The 17987-nt window shown below is 37.5% G+C and overlaps 1 protein-coding gene across 7 annotated transcripts in view; it reads right to left on the reverse strand.

The window, feature by feature from the left end:
* The window catches only part of HELZ (helicase with zinc finger), a 152315-nt gene that overhangs the window by 33710 nt on the left and 100618 nt on the right, over window positions 1–17987 (reverse strand). For all 7 annotated transcript variants that reach the window (XM_061175349.1, XM_061175347.1, XM_061175348.1 and 4 more), the window contains 4 exons: window positions 15760–15811; window positions 14785–14975; window positions 12896–13103; window positions 1547–1626 (listed from right to left, as the gene is read on the reverse strand). In XM_061175349.1, coding sequence (XP_061031332.1) covers window positions 1547–1626; window positions 12896–13103; window positions 14785–14975; window positions 15760–15811 — 531 coding nt within the window. The remainder of the gene's footprint in view (window positions 1–1546; window positions 1627–12895; window positions 13104–14784; window positions 14976–15759; window positions 15812–17987) is intronic.

Here is a 17987-nt window from a genome sequence, read left to right on the forward strand (position 1 = left end):
CAGAGAACAGTTGCTTAAAGCCAGCCTGAGGTTGCAGATACAGATTTGGAAGTCACTATCAGGGAGCAAGTAATGGAAACTGCGGAATTGGACTAGTTTATGGTAAGAAAGCACAGAATGCAAAGAAAGGTATGGGACCACGACAGAAGCCTGGGAAACCCCAACTTAAGGACTAGGGACAGATGGGAAGGGGTGGGCAGGACCTTATAAAAGAGACAGAAGGTCATGTTGGAAAGAGTTGTGATAAGTAGAAATGTGTGTCAAAGAAACCAAACGAAACAAGATGGTCAAGAAGAAAGAGGTAGAAAATAGTGCCAAATACCAAAGAAAAGTCAAGTAAGGCTACAACTGAAGCATGTTCATAAGATTTGGTCACTTTGAGTTTTTTTTTTTTTTTTTGGCTGCGCCACTTGCAGGATCTTAGTTCCCTAACCAGGGACTGAACCCGGGCCCACGGCAGGGAAAGTGCGGAGTCCTAACCACTGGACTGCCGGGGAAGTCCCTGGTCACTTTGAGCTCAACAGTTTTAGTGAAATGTTAAGGCCTAATACTAGTCTGTGTTGGTTAAGGGACAAATAAGAGATGAGGGGAAAAAGGAGAAATTAGGCAGTAGCTATATAAAGGAAATAAAGGCCAAATAAAGTGTCTTTTAAACAAACAGTCTATCAATCAATTTACTTACAGGCTGAGGAGGAAGAACCAGTAGCTGGAAAGAATCTGAAGATAAATGAAGAGAAGGGACAAGGTCTGTGAGGTGACCGGAAGAGGAGAGATAAGTCTTAATGGAAACTCCTCCTCTGAGATCGGTGATATAGAAGGATGTTCAAGGACCCAGGAAAAGTGTGAGGACTAAAGTTCTGAGTTAACAGCGTGAAATCCTGATGAATTTCACTCTAAGGCAAGGTCATCTCCTGATCGTAAGAATAACAGGTAGAAGGTAAGCAGGCATCAGAAGAGCTGCTGAGAAAACTGGGCAAAGGGAGCCAGGCACCTACAAACGAAATGGGGAGGCACCCCACGGGTTCCCTGAGATTAGAAAGCATGCATTTCCAGTGGCACTAATTCAACCAATGATTTGATTTTCCCTAACTGGTTCACGAGCACAGAAGCAGAAAAAGCAGATGAACAAACAGGTTAAGAGCTAAGGATGCAGCACACAGCAGGTGTGATAAGAGAACAAGGTGAGGGATTGAGGAAGTTAAGTCTCCCTTCCGCACCACAACAGCTCTTCCCCATCTGAGATAATTTCTAATAACACATCTATAGCAGTGTCTTCATTTATTACTTTACCATTGGAAGTCTCTGATTTCAAGTCTATTGCTAAATAACACAATTTGAGAGAAGTATTCTGATAAATAAAATAGTGTAGCCAAAGAAAAGGTGGAGGGAGAGAGTGCAACATGACCCACCAGATCCTCATGAAACAACAAACGTAAAAGATATACATAAAAAGGTAGATAATTTTCTTTAAAACACCAGGATTCCAAGACGATCAATCAAACTAACTCCATTAGAACAATGCATTCACTAAAGGTAAACCACATACCTGTTTTGATTCTGTAGGCTTTTTCTCTGGTGTCCGAATCTTATTAATTTCAGGTCCAGGATTATTTGTATCACTTTTACCTAAGAAAATATTTCAAAATTCTTATAAATTGTCTCCAGTAGATGTTACAAAATTCCAATGACTATCCAATATTAGACAAAGAAGTAGAATATTTTAAACATTTTTCAACAATTATTAATTGATTATTACTGCTTGGGTTTTGTTCTTAAATTTTCAGAGTTGCAATTTCGCTGCAAGAAAGAAAATTTATAAATGAAGCAAATCTCTCTGACAAGGCAAAAACTTAATAAGGGAATAACCTTAAAATATCAAATAACTCCAAAGATAACTGCCCATTCTCCAGGAATTTACAGCCTCATTTTCTTAAACTAGACATAGAAAAGGCCTATTTATAAAGGCTTACTACTTTGGCCATTTACAAATGCAATTAAGCAGAAATCCAAATAATGCGTCAATGTAATTTAGTAAAGGAATCTAAACTAAATAAAGATATTTGAAAAGAATGCAGTTATACTTTTAAAAGTAATACATATCAAACTAAATATAAGTGGATGACAAACATTAAAGGAAGCAATATTAAGGTTAAAAAAAAAATCACAATTATAATAGACAAATAATGCTAGTTCACGCATGTGAAAGGCTTTTAATCTATAAGAACTAACTACTGGATATTTTAAATCCCTTGAAACAATCCTTAATTTGGGTTCTTCCTTGAAAACATTCTTTTAAGAATGCCACTGGAACTTTGTGCCAGAATAGCCTTACTACTAAACTTTAAGAAATGAAAACTACAATGTCTGAGATGAAAAATACACTGGATGGAATTAGCAGATGTTCAGACACTGCAGAAGAAAAACTTAGTGAACTTGAAGGCATAGCAATAGAAACAATGCAAGGTGAAACACAAAAAGAAAAAAGAATTTTTTAAAAGATGAAAAGAGCATCCGTGAACTGTGGGGTAACTTTAAGAAGCATAATAAATGGGTAGTTGGAATTCCTGGAGAGAAAAAGAGGTGAGACAGAAACAATTTCTGAATAAAGGTCAAAAATTACCAAATTGATGAAAACTGTAAACCCACAGATACAAGAAGCTCAACAAACCACAAACACAAGCAGCATGAAGAAAACTACACCAAGGAATATCATTTTATCATAAACAAATTACTAAAACCAGTATAAAAATAAGTTCTTAAAAGCAGTCAGAGAAAAAAAAAGACATGTTATATGCAGAAAAGCAAAGATAAGGATGACATCAGATTTCTCACTAAAAATAATGTAAGCAAGAAAACAGTAGAGTAACATCATTAAAATACTGAAAGATAAAAACTATCAACCAAGACTCTATGCCCTGTAAATAAAAACATTTTCAGACATACAAATGCTGAAAGAATTCATCGCCAGCAGACCTGAACTACAAGGAATGTTAAAAGAAGTCCTTCAGGCAGAAGAAAAATTACTGAAATAGAAACATGAATATACAGAAAGAAATCAAGATTACCAGAAGTACTAACCACATGGATAGATATAAAAGATTATTTTTCTTATGATTTAAAACTCTTTAAAAAGATACTTGGCTCTTTAAATGAAAATAATAACAATGTTTGAGGCTTATAACATAGGTAAAAGTAAAATAAATGCATGATAACAACAGATAAAAGACCAGAAGAGGAAAACCTGAAATACTGTGAGGTTCCTTTTCTGTACCTGAGTGGTAAAACATAAATTGGAAAGTAAACTGTGTCAAGTTAAAGAACTCTCAGAATGGGAGAAAATATTTGCAAAGGAAGCAACCGACAAAGGATTAATCTCCAAAATATACAAGCAGCTCATGCAGCTCAATATCAAAAAAACAGACAACCCAATCCAAAAACGGGCAGAAGACCTAAATAGACATTTCTCCAAAAAAGATATACAGATTGCTAACAAACACATGAAAGGATGCTCAACATCACTAATCATTACAGAAATGCAAATCAAAACTACAATGAGGTATCACCTCACACTGGTCAGAATGGCCATCAACAAAAAATCTACAAACAATAAATGCTGGAGAGGGTGTGGAGAAACAGGAACCCTCATACACTGTTGGTGGGAATGTAAATTGATACAGCCACTAGGAAGAACAGTATGGAGGCTCCTTACAAAATTAAAAATAGAACTACCATACGACCCAGCAATCCCACTACTGGGCACGTACCCTGAGAAAACCGTAATTCAAAAAGAGTCATGTACCACAATGTTCATTGCAGCACTAATTACAATAGCCAGGACATGGAAGCAACCTAAGTGTCCATCGACAGATGAATGGATAAAGAAGATGTGGCATATATATACAATGGAATGTTACTCAGCCATAGAAGGAAACGAAACTGAGTTATTTGTACTGAGGTGGATGGACCTAGAGTGTGTCATACACAGTGAAGTCAGTCAGAAAGAGAAAAACAAATACCGTATGCTAACACATATATACGGAATCTAAAAAGGAAAGAAAGAAAGAAAAAAGGTTCTGATGAACCTAGGGGCAGGACAGGAATAAAGACGCAGGCATAGAGAATGGACTTGAGGACACGGGGAGGGGGAAGGGTAAGCTGGGACAAAGTGAGAGAGTGGCATGGACATATATACACTACCAAATGTAAAACAGGTAGCTACTGGGAAGCAGCCACATAGCACAGGGAGATCAGCTTGGTGCTTTGTGACCACCTAGAGGGGTGGGATAGGGAGGGTGGGAGGGAGATGCAAGAGGGAGGGGATACGGGGATATATGTACATGTATAGCTGATTCACTTTGTCATACAGCAGAAACTAACACACCACTGTAAAGCAATTATACTCCAATAAAGATGTTTAAAAAAAAAAAAGATACCCCACATCCAAAGACAAAGGAGAAGCCGCAATGAGACAGTTGGAGGGGCGCAATCACAATAAAATCAAATCCCATGACCACTGGGTGGGTGACTCACAAACTGGAGAACATTTACACCACAGAAGTCCACCCACTGGAGTGAAGGTTCTGAGCCCCACGTCAGGCTTCCCAAACTGGGGGTCCGGCAACGGGAGGAGGAATTCCTAGAGAATCAGGCTTTGAAGCCTAGTGGGATTTGATTGCAGGACTTTGACAGGACTAGGGGAAACACAGACTCCACTCTTGGAGGGCACACACAAAGCAGTGTGTGCATCGGGACCCAGGGGAAGGAGCAGTGACCCCATAGGGACACGGGGAGGGGGAAGGGTAAGCTTCCTACCTGGGTAGGAAGGGTAACCTGGGAAGGGTAACCAGACCTACCTGCTAGTGTTGGAGGGTCTCCTGCAGAGGCAGGGGGTTGGCTGTGGCTCACCGTGGGGACAAGGACACTGGCAGCAGAAGTTCTGGGAAGTACTCCTTGGCATGAGCCCTCCCAGAGTCCGCCATTAGCCCCACCAAAGAGCGGGGTAGGCTGCAGTGCTGGGTCACCTCAGGCTAAACAACCAACAGGGAGGGAACCCAACCCCACCCATCAGCAGACAAGTGGATTAAGGTTTTACTGAGCTCTGCCCACCAGAGCAACACCCAGCTCTACCCACCACCAGTCCCTCCCATCAGGAAGCTTGCACAAGCCTCTTAGATAACCTCATCCACCAGAGGGCAGACAGCAGAAGCAAGAAGAACTCCAATCCTGCAGCCTGTGGAACGAAAACCACATTCACAGAAAGACAGACAAAATGAAAAGGCAGAGGACTATGTACCAGATGAAGGAACAAGATAAAACCCCAGAAAAACAACTAAATGAAGTGGAGATAGGCAACCTTCCAGAAAAAGAATTCAGAATAATGATAGTGAAGATGATCCAGGACCTCGGAAAAAGAATGGAGGCAAAGATCAAGAAGATGCAAGAAATGTTTAACAAAGACCTAGAAGAATTAAAGAACACCTAGAAGAATTAAAGAACAAAGAAGCAGAGATGAACAATACAATAACTGAAATGAAAAATACACTAGAAGGAATCAATAGCAGAATAACTGAGGCAGAAGAACGGATAAGTGACCTGGAAGACAGAATGGTGGAATTCACTGCCATGCAAGAGAATAAAGAAAAAAAGAATGAAAAGAAATGAAGACAGCCAAAGAGACCTCTGGGACAACATTAAACACAACAACATTCGCATTATAGGGGTCCCAGGAGGAGAAGAGAGAGAGAAAGGACCCGAAAAAATATCTGAAGAGATTATAGTCGAAAACTTCCCTAACATGGGAAAGGAAATAGCCACCCAAGTCCAGGAAGCGCAGAGAGTCCCAGGCAGGATAAACCCAAGGAGAAACACAACGAGATACATAGTAATCAAACTGACAAAAATTAAAGACAAAGAAAAATTATTGAAAGCAGCAAGGGAAAAACGACAAATAACACACAAGGGAACTCCCATAAGGTTAACAGCTGATTTCTCAGCAGAAACTCTACAAGCCAGAAGGGAGTGGCACAATATATTTAAAGTGATGAAAGGGAAGAACCTACAACCAAGATTACTCTACCCGGCAAGGATCTCATTCAGATTTGATGGAGAAATCAAAAGCTTTATAGACAAGCAAAAGCTAAGAGAATTCAGCACCACCAAACCAGCTCTACAACAAATGCTAAAGGAACTTCTCTAAGTGGGAAACACAAGAGAAGAAAAGGACCTACAAAAACAAACCCATAACAACTAAGAAAATGGTAATAGGAACATATATACTGATAATTACCTTAAACGTGAATGGATTAAATGCTCCAACCAAAAGACACAGGCTCGCTGAATAGATACAGGAACAAGACCCATATATATGCTGTCTACAAGAGACCCACTTCAGACCTAGGGACACATACAGACTGAAAGGGAGGGGATGGAAAAGGATATTCCATGCAAATGGAAATCAAAAGAAAGCTGGAGTAGCAATATTCATACCAGATGAAATAGACTTTAAATAAAGAATGTTACAAGAGACAAGGAAGGACACTACATAATGATCAAGGGATCAATCCAAGAAGAAGATATAACAATTATAAATATATATGCACCCAACATGGGAGCACCTCAATACATAAGGCAACTGCTAACAGGTATAAAAGAGGAAATAGACAGTAAAACAGTAATAGTGAGGGACGTTAACACTTCACTTACACCAATGGACAGATCATCCAGACAGAAAATTAATAAGGAAACACAAGCTTTAAATGACACAATAGACCAGACAGATTTAATTGATACTTATAGGACATTCCATCCAAAAACAGCAGATTACACTTTCTTCTCACGTGCACACGGAACATTCTCCAGGACAGATCACATCTTGGGTCGCAAATCAAGCCTCGGTAAATTTAAGAAAATTGAAATCATATCAAGCATCTTTTCCGACCACAACGCCATGAGATTAGAAATCAATTACAGGGAAAAAAATGTAAAAAACACAAACACATGGAGGCTAAACAATATGTTACTAAATAACCAAGAGATCACTGAAGAAATCAAAGAGGAAATCAAAAAAATACCTAAAGACAAATGACAATGAAAACACAACGATCCAAAACCTATGGGATGCAGCAAAAGCAGTTCTAAGAGGGAAGTTTATAGCAATACAAGCCTACCTCAAGAAACAAGAAAAATCTCAAATAAACAATCTAACCTTACACCTAAAGGAACTAGAAAAAGAAGAACAAACAAAACCCAAAGTTAGTAGAAGGAAAGAAATCATAAAGATCAGAGCTGAAATAAGTGAAATAGAAACAAAGAAAACTATAGCACAGATCAATAAAACTAAAAAGCAGTTCTCTGAGAAGATAAACAAAACTGATAAACCTTTAGCCAGACTCAACAAGAAAACGAGGGAGAGGACACAAATCAGTAAAATTAGAAATGAAAAAGGAGAAGTTACAACGGACACCGGAGAAATATAAAGCATCATAAGAGACTACTACAAGCAACTCTATGCCAGAAGAAATGGACAAATTCTTAGCAAGGTATAACCTTCCAAGACTGAATCAGGAAGAAATGGAAAATATGAACAGACCAATCACAAGCAAGTAATGGAAAGAAATGGAAACTGTGATTAAAAATCTTCCAACAAACAAAAGTCCAGGACCAGATGGCTTCACAGGTGAATTCTATCAAACATTTAGAGAAGAGCTAACACCCATCCTTCTCAAGCTCTTCCAAAAAACTGCAGAGGAAGGAACACTCCCAAACTCATTCTATGAGGCCACCATCATCCTGATACCAAAACCAGACAGAGATACTACAAGAGAAGAAAATTACAGACTAATATCACTGATGAATACAGACGCAAAAATCCTCAACAAAATACTAGCAAACAGAATCCAACAACACATTAAAAGGATCATACACCATGATCAAGTGGGATTTATCCCAGGGTTGCAAGGATTCTTCAGTATACACAAATCAACCAATGTGATACACCATATTAACAAACTGAAGAATAAAAACCATATGATCATCTCAATAGATGCAGAAAAAGCTTTTGACAAAATTCAACACATATTTATGATAAAAACTCTCCAGAAAGTGGGCATAGAGGGAACCTACCTCAACATAATAAAGGCCACATACGACAAACCCACAGCAAACATCATTCTCAATGGTGAAAAACTGAAAGCATTTCCTCTAAGATCATGGACATGACAAGGATGTCCACCCTCGCCACTATTATTCAACATCGTTTTGGAAGTGCTAGCCACGGCAATCAGAGAAGAAAAAGAAATAAAAGGAATACAAATTGCAAAAGAAGAAGTAAAACTGTCACTGTTTGCAGATGACATGATACTATACATAGAGAATCCTAAACATGCCACCAGAAAACTACTAGAGCTAATCAATGAATGTGGTAAAGTTGCAGGATACAAAATTAATGCACAGAAATCTCTTGCATTCCTATACACTAACAACAAAAGATCAGAAAGAGAAATTAAGGGAACAATCCCATTCACCACTGCAACAAAAAGAACAAAATACCTAGGAATAAACCTACCTAAGGAGGTAAAAGACCTGTACTCAGAAAACTGTAAGACACTGATGAAAGAAATCAAAGATGACACAAACAGATGGAGAGATATACCATGTTCTTGGGTTGGAAGAATCGATATTGTAAAAATGACTATACTACCCAAAGCAATCTACAGATTCAATGCAATCCCTATCAAATTACCAGTGGCATTTTTTACAGAACTAGAACAAAAAGTCTTAAGATTTGTAGGGAGACACAAAAGACCCTGAATAGCCAAAGCAGTCTTGAGGTAAAAAAACAGAGCTGGAGGAATCAGACTCCCTGACTTCGGACTATACTACAAAGCTACAGTAATCAAGACAGTATGGTACTGGCACAAAACCAGAAATATAGATCAATGGAACAGGATAGAAAGCCCAGAGATAAACCCACACACCTATGGTCAACTAATCTATGACAAAGGAGGCAAGGATATACAATGGAGGAGAGACAGTCTCTTCAATAAGTGGTGCTGGGAAAACTGGGCAGCTACATGTAAAAGAATGAAATTAGAACACTCCCTGACACCATACACAAAAATTAACTCAAAATGGATTAGAGACCTAAATGTAAGACCAGACACTATAAAACTCTTAGAGGAAAACATAGGCAGAACACTCTTTGACATAAATCACAGCAAGATCTTTTTTGATCTACCTCCTAGAGTAATGGAAATAAAAACAAAAATTAAAAAATGGGACCTAATGAAACTTAAAAGCTTTTGAACAGCAAAGGAAACTACAAACAAGACGAAAAGACAACCCTCAGAATGGGAGAAAATACTTGCAAACGAATCAACAGACAAAGGATTAATCTCCAAAATATATAAACAGCTCATGCAGCTCAATATTAAAAAAACAAACAACCCGATCGAGAAACGGGCAGAAGACCTAAATAGACATTTCTCCAAAGAAGACACACAGATGGCCAAGAAGCACATGAAAAGCTGCTCAACATCACTAATTATTAGAGAAATGCAAATCAAAACTACAGTGAGGTATCACCTCACACCGGTTAGAATGGGCCTCATCAGAAAATCTACAAACCACAAATGCTGGAGAGGGTGTGGAGAAAAGGGAACCCTCTCGCACTGTTGGTGGGAATGCAAATTGATACAGCCACTATGGAGAACAGTATAGAGGTTCCTTAAAAAACTAAAAATAGAATTACCATATGACCCAGCAATCCCACTACTGGGCACATACCCAGAGGAGACCATCATTCAAAAAGACACATGCACCCCAATGTTCACTGCAGCACTATTAACAATAGCCAGGTCATGGAAGCAACCTAAATGCCCATTGACAGACGAATGGATGAAGAAGATGTAGTACATGTATGCAATGGAATGTTACTCAGCCATAAAAAGGAATGAAATTGGGTCATTGATAGAGACGTGGATGGATCTAGAGACTGTCATAAAGAGTGAAATAAGTCAGAAAGAGAAAAACAAATATCGTATATTAACACATATATGTGGAATGTAGAAAAATGGTACCGATGAACCGGTTTGCAGGGCAGAAATAGAGACACAGATGTAGAGAACAAACGTATGGACACCAAAGGGGGAAAGTGGCGGTGGGGGATGATGGTGTGATGAATTGGGCGACTGGGATTGACATGTATACACTGATGTGTATAAAATTGATGACTAATAAGAACCTGCTGTATAAAAAATAAATTAATTAAATTAAATTTTAAAACTTAAAGGAAAAATAGATAAATACCAATTATATTTGGAGAATTCAATATTCCTCTCTCAATATTCTTTTTTTTTCAATGGAGACAGAAAATCAGCAAAGATAAAGTAGACTTGAACAATCGTATCAACCAACTTGACCTACAGCACTAGAGCACTCCATTCTTCCCAAATGTACATGGAACGTTTATAAAGACAGACCGTATCCTGAGCCATAAAACAAATCTCAATAAATTCAAAAGGATTCAAGTCATGCAAAATATGTTCCCTTACCACAATGGAATTAAAACTAGGAATCAGTTAACAGAAAAATTCTTAGAAAATCCCCAATAACTCACCCAAACTCACCTTTCTAAATAATCCATGGATCTAAATTTAAGAGAAACTAGAAAGTGTACTGAACTGAATGAAATAAAAATAGAATACTGGAATTTTGTGGGATGCACTACTGAGGAGGAAAATTCTAACACTAAGATACCTCTATTAATCTAAGCTTTCGCCTTAACAAAATAAGTGCAAGAGTTGTATTCTGAAAACTTTTTTTTTTTAAAGGCTGAAAGTAAAGACCTTAAAGAAGAGAGAGACACCGCGTTCATGTAACAGAAGACTAAATATTAAGTTGTCAGCTCTCCCCCAAATTGACCTACAGATTCCACACAATCCCAATCAAAATCCCAGCAGGCTTTTTTTGGTAGAAACTCACAAGCTGATTCTAAAATGTATGTGGAAATGCAAAGGACCTGGAATACACAATTTTGAAAAAGAAGAACAAAGTTGGAGGACTCATACTACCTGATTTGAAGACTTTTATGAAGCTACAGTAATCAAGACAGTATATGTGGCATGAACAAACATATGCATCAATAGAAGACGATAGAGACTTCACATAGGCAGTAAACTGATTTTCAACAAAGGCACCAACTCATCTTAATGGAGGAAGGAGAGTATTTTCAACAAACGGTGTTAGAACAACTGAACATACATATATGCAAAAACAAAACAAAATGAGAAAAAAAACCCCTTCAATTCTTACCTCACACCACATATAAAAATTAACTCAAAGGAGACCTAATATAAGAGCTAAAACTATGAAACGTCTAGAAAAAAACACAGAAGATCTTTGTGATCTTGGATTAGGCAAAAAAACCTTGACGTAACACCAAAAACATGACCCAAAGAAGAAAAAATTGGATAAACTGGACTTCATCAAAAATGGAAACTTTTATTCTTTGAAAGATACTGTTAAGAAAATCAAAAGGCAAGCCATATCCTGGGAGAAAATATTTTCAAAACATGTATCTAATTAAAGATTTGTATCCAGAATGTATAAAGAACTCTTATAACTTCGTAAGACAAACCAGTAAAAAAGTGGACAAAAGATACAAATAGACACTTCATCAAAGATATACATGTGGCAAATAAGCCCAATGAAAAGATACTCAACATCATTAGTCATTAGGAATATGCAAATTAATACAACAATCAGACACTATCAGATACCCATAAACAAGGGTAAAATTAAAAAGACTGACAATGACAATACCAAGCACTAACGAGAATGCGGAGCAACTGGAAACCTCACACATACTGGAAATGAAAAATGGTTCGGCCACTTCGGAAAACAGTACGGCAGTTTCTTATAAAGTTAACAAACGTGCTCAACAAGCTCAATCCTGGGTATTTACCCAAGAGAAATGAAAATATGTTCAATACATATGTTCACAGCAGCTTCACTCATAAGAGCCAAAAATTAGAAATAATTAAGGATAGATAAAAACAACTGATGGAGAGATAAAAAAAACACTGTGGTTCATCCATATAAGGGAATACTAATCAACAGCAAAAAGGAACAAACAACTGACACAGACAACACAAATAAATCTCAAAAGCATCAAGCTAAGTGAATGAAGCCAGACACTATGATTCCATTTATATGACAAACTAGAGAAAAGGCCAAAGTATAGGCACAAAAATCAGATCAGTGGTTGCCCAGGGCTGGGGCTGGAGGAGGAAAGTGACTGCAAAGGGACATGAGGGAGTTTTTTGAAATGTAAACACCCTGAATCTTGATACTGGTGGTGGTGAACAGCTCTGTATATTTGTCAAAACACAACAAACTACATTCTAAAAGGGTGAATTTTACTCTATATAAATTATACCTCAATAAACCTGACTTTAAAAATTACACAGGGTAAGTTTTCCTTATTTATAATTCTAGTAGACAAGAGACTACGATTTGCATAAGAATAAACTATTGTCACAGTAGCATTAATGTTTAGTATGCTACAAAAATATTTTGGGTCAACAAAAATGTTTCACAGGAGAGGGTTTTCTGTCTCAATTTTAAATGACTACCATTTAAAAAAAATCTAACTGTTAACATTTTTCCAGGAAATTGATACCATCAATCCTAAATGGTAGGTTACATGTAAATTTTGTGTCTGTGCACATATCGTATCTTCTGGAGAGAGGATCCATAGTTTTTACATCAGATCCCTCCTCCGAAAGGGTTATAACCTATGAACGAGTCGACAACCACACTGTTAAAGGAACCGCGTACGTTGACACAACTTGGCACACCATCAATTTAGGGACACGAGAACGGCAAAGCGACTCACCGTTTCGACTCTGCTCATGTTGGTCCTTCTCCTGATGCTGGTTTTGCGTCTGCCCTATGCTGACAGGTGGGTGATGCCCAAGGCCATAAGGTATAGGAGACCCCCGCCCGTGTGTCTGTAAGAGGTTCATATTGTAGGCCATTGCTGCCTGGTGTGTAATGATTCGAGGATCAACTGCAAACCTACCCTGGTATCCTGTCCATGGTACCTAGGTTATTATAAGAAATAGAATAATTGCTTTCAGTACATTTTGAAAGGCAAATTGCTATAGTGCTATTAATTAGGAAAGAGCAAACACACACAGAGATATTAATTTTATCAAAATGAATAACTACAAAATGAATGCTAATAGTAACAATGGGTAGAATGGCCAAAAAAAAAGCTCCTTGAATCTTTAGTATGTAAGGGAAAATTGACCATTTCCCTTACACACTAAGTTAGGAAGAAATCAAGGACTTAAAATTGGTAATTATTCCTTGAGGCATCAAATCATTTTATAGTCTTGAATCATTTTCCCTCAATATGAATGCATATATGTCACTGATTACCATGAAAACTGTCTTTTAAAGTCATAACTGCACAGATACATAGTTTAATAAACTTGAATAAGAGAACAGGGAAAAAATTTAAGAAAAAATTCAGTCTAAGGAGTCTCAACTCAAAAAATATGTATTACTATTTTATATGAATAACCAAATCATTTAATGTTCATTTACTGTAGGCAAAATTCCAACAGGTCATTAATTTAATTAATGCTTTTGATTAATTAAACCACAGAAACAGAAACTTTCTTTAGATGTGTCAAAATATATAATCTCTGCATATTAATATAAAAAGAATAAACACAATGACATCTGAGCTACCACCCCTATTATTTTATTATAATACAACTGTTAAGTTCAGACTCTTAGAAATCTTTAAAAGTCTCTTTGACCTAGTAAAATGAAATATAAATCCCAAGGGACTTACTATTTAAAGCAGATGATGTATAATGTTGCCAGGCTGTCTGGGAAGAAATAACTCAGCTAAAATGGAAAGTCTATGGGGAGTCGACATAAATGACATATTTCTTATTGACAGTTATTCTCATTGGCTGCCGGGATTGTGAACCATCATGACCAAGATGGCTGAAAATCGTTGGCAGCTAGGCGTTTTTGCATCTTGGGGGTGTAGGCAGGGGTGCCAAAGATCCTTGACAATGATCACCTCTACCTGAAACTGCAGTACTTATCTTAAATGAAAGAAATATTTTCTAGGCTAAAATTCCTGAATTTGGAAATATTAGTAAACAGCAAATTTTTTTAATTACCAAAATACTCAAAAATCTTAAAGAAAAGAAAAATGAGTTTTAACATAAGATGGAAGCCCTCTAAAAATCTATAGTCTTAGAAATGATTTAATAATGTTTTTAAGTGCCAGTAGGGTTTCATAAGGTGTGGAATTTCTCAGATAAATTTAGATCCAAGGGAGCTAGGCTAATCCAAACCTTTTTCCCTCCTCCAAAGAACTGTATTTCTTAGGGTTAGTGAATTATATAAGAATGAAAAAGCAAAAGATAAAATAAAACATCACTTTACAAAACAAGAGTCCAATTTACTAGCTCTGTTAACTTTTGTAAAAATATTTAAGACAATACAAAGGCTTCTCAATCAAAACACCCAATTTACAGATTTCTTCATAGCCACTGACAATATAGTAACAAATTTTAAGCAACAGTTCACATTTCTTTGGTCATAAGAGCTGCTTTGAAAGAAGCTTACAGACATTGAAAACCAAAAAAAAAAAAAAAAGAGAGAGAGAGATTAGTAGAACGCTATTTGAGATAGCCACTAATTTAGTGAAGCCTATTTTATCTTATTCAACAGAGAGTATCTTAAACATCTACTTACAGGTAAAGGCACGGACATAACTACATTCCCTCCATAGACAGCAGGTACATAAAGAATACTTGTCCCCGTGTGAGGATCTATTCTTTGAACAGGGCTTGGAGATTTCCCCAAATTTGGGTGAGGTCCAAGAGGAGGTGGAGGAGTATATGCTCTAATAGGATTGCCAATAAGTACAGAAGGATTGGGCTGAACTGAAAAACAAACAGAGAAAGGATGCACTCAGTAGCTGTACATATTCACGTAGACAAAAATAATTAAAATCATCCAACAGCAAAACACATTCCCCAGCTTTGCCATAAGGTATCTTATATTCAAAGAGTTATCAGCGTGAAAGAGTAGAGCATATTAAAAAAACAATCATTTTACCATATTCCCTAAAATTAGCTTGAGATATACAAAGTATTCCTTTTAAAAACTAGCATAATTTTAAATGTCTTGCAAGGAGCTGGAGATGTGTCCTTCAAGAGAGAAAACCATACAGTAAACATTCTTCTGACACTAGAAAACGTAAACAATTCTTCAGAATAAAGTTTTGAGTTGCAACTGTAACACAGCCACATACAAAACAGTTAAGCAATTATTGTTTTAAAAGCATAATTCTGCAACATTTTAAATCACATAAATAAACTTTATCTTGAAAATTTGTATAACCAACATTTGTAGGATATAAATATGTTCCAAAAACTTACGTTGCATAGGAGGCTTAAATGTTCATCCTCAAAACTTCTATATATGTACCTTGGTACCTACAAAATCACCCCTTTTCAGAAATGACATATCAAAGCATTCACAAGAACAGATGTGTTGAATAAAAGAGTTACATGAGCTCCAAAGTGTCAGAGTGTGTGTGTGTGTGTGTGTGTGTGTGTGTGTGTGTGTGTCCCTCTCCATCCTCCTCTTTCTAAATGATGAAATCTGGAATAAATGTCTTACATCATAATAGCAAGTTTTCATAGGGCTAATTTTTCCACTTACCAATTCCATCATTCTGGAAATGATCATTCTGGATATGATGGAGGCTTTTCCCCTTTACAGAAAAACACAAATGTATAATAATTTAAACACACCTAATATTAAAGAACAATAACCATTTTCCTCATCCCATGCAAAATAAATGTATATAGCAACAATTAAAATTTAAAGACTGTGAGTCTGTAATTAATAACCGTCAGATGCCTTTGAGCCAACCTTCTTTTTAAACATTAAGTCAGGGACTCCCCTGGTGGTGCAGTGGCTTAGAATCCGCCTGCCAATGCAGGGGACATGGGTTCGATCCCTGGTCTGGGAAGATCGCACATGCTGCAGAGCAACTAAGCCCATGCGCCACAAGTACTGAGCCCACGCACCGCAACTACTGAAGCCTGCGCGCCTAGAGCCTGTCCTCCGCAACAAGAGAAGCCACCGCAATGAGAAGCCCGCCCACCACAATGAAGAGTAGCCCCCGCTTGCCCCAACTAGAGAAAGCCTGTGCGCAGCAACGAAGACCCAACACAGCCAGAAATAAATAAAATAAAGTAAAATAAAATAAAATAAAATAAAAAAAAATAAAAAACATTACGTCATGGTGCTAGGCCTCAAGTTTCCTCAACTTCAAATTAAGGATATCTAAAATTCTTTTTTCTTTTTAAATTAATTTTTTTACAAAAAGAAATATGCATCAATATGACTGAAACCTAAATTCTATTCCTTTGCAGCTTCTCTATAAATTTTCTATGAATTAAATGATGAAGTGTAAAAGCCGTTTTCAAGGGAAAAATATCAATCTTCAACTCTTGAGGATGAGAACCTTTAAAATAATAACATGAATGTAAATATGCTTTGGGGTGTATGATATTTTGAGTATGATTCATGGCATCTTAAACTGTAAAATTTACTGAAGGAACAGGAAAATGCACAGTGTCATAGTCTGCTTAAGAGAATGTACAAATTTTCTAGAAAGCAATGTGGATGTCAAAAGCATCAGAAATGTACATATGCTTTAACCCAATAATTGCACTTCCAGGAACCTAAATGTCCATCAGTAGAAAATTTATTAAATAAGCAATGGCAGATTCATACAATGGCATGCTAGTCTACCATTAAAAATGATGACTTCGGGGCAGAAATACGTGAAGAAACATATGGTTCTGAGTTTCTAGACTTTAAAAATGTTTTTTCTCTTTTCATTGGTTAAATGTAACACACAAAGCCATTACACAACACAAGTAGCACATTATACAACTTACCCTTTGACCACATAAATTTTTTATTTGTACATTACATCTGAAAGCTTAAGTGAGGGGATAATGTCTATAGCAAGAAGAAGAACTTGTTCTTGACCAAAGCAAAGGTACAGTGATGCTTCACTTATCTCCCTATCCGTCAGCAACTTTAAATATTCAGGTTAGCACTAAACATCAAAGGCTTATGGTCAGCTGGTTAGCGATGGGGAGGCAACGGCAGCTAAGCTCTAACTCTTAAAAAGTCAGAAAAAAAATAGTCAAGAAAGAATCAGAGTTGGTCCATTAACCAGAAGAGAATGTTCACAGTGATTGTCGTTAGCTATTAAAAAAAACACAAAAAAACAAGCTTCTGAGGAATAGAGAAGTGAACAGAAAAGCAGGCAGAGGAAAGGAGAAAATGGCGGACAGCAGGGACGGCAGCAACAGGTGGAAGACGAGACGCGTAAGCAATGAGACGTGACCGCAAGAGCAGCCAGAGGCAGATGCGCCGACAGAAGAAAGGAGAGCAGTGGCACAGCGGAGATAAGACCGTGCCAAGAGGCTAACAAACCATTTAGATTTCTCAGCCTCTGTGGACTCGTCAACCAGGGGCGGCTGTGTATCAGGTGGAGAAAACGCTGTCACTGGGTCAGTGTGGAAGGCACAACAGCCCCCCAGAGACATACACACCCTACTCCCTGGAACCCATGAGTTGTCATGTCATGTGGCAAAAGGGGCTCTGCAGATATAACTAAAGACTTAAAATAGGAGGATTATCCTGGATTATCTGGGGCGATCCAATCTAATCACATGAGCCCTAAAAGCAGAGACACCTCTCCAGCTGAGTCAAAGAGATGCGGAAGAAAAGGAAGGAAGAGATACAAGTGGTAGAAGGGGAAGTCAGAGACGCCAAGAGAGAGACGGCTTCAATGCACCGTTGACAGCTCTGAGAGGTAGGGCCACATGCGAGAACTGGAAAGAAGCCTCCAGAAGCTAAGAATG

The sequence above is a fragment of the Eubalaena glacialis genome, chromosome 19 (assembly GCF_028564815.1).
Source record: "Eubalaena glacialis isolate mEubGla1 chromosome 19, mEubGla1.1.hap2.+ XY, whole genome shotgun sequence".
In the NCBI taxonomy this organism is placed as follows: domain Eukaryota; kingdom Metazoa; phylum Chordata; class Mammalia; order Artiodactyla; family Balaenidae; genus Eubalaena; species Eubalaena glacialis.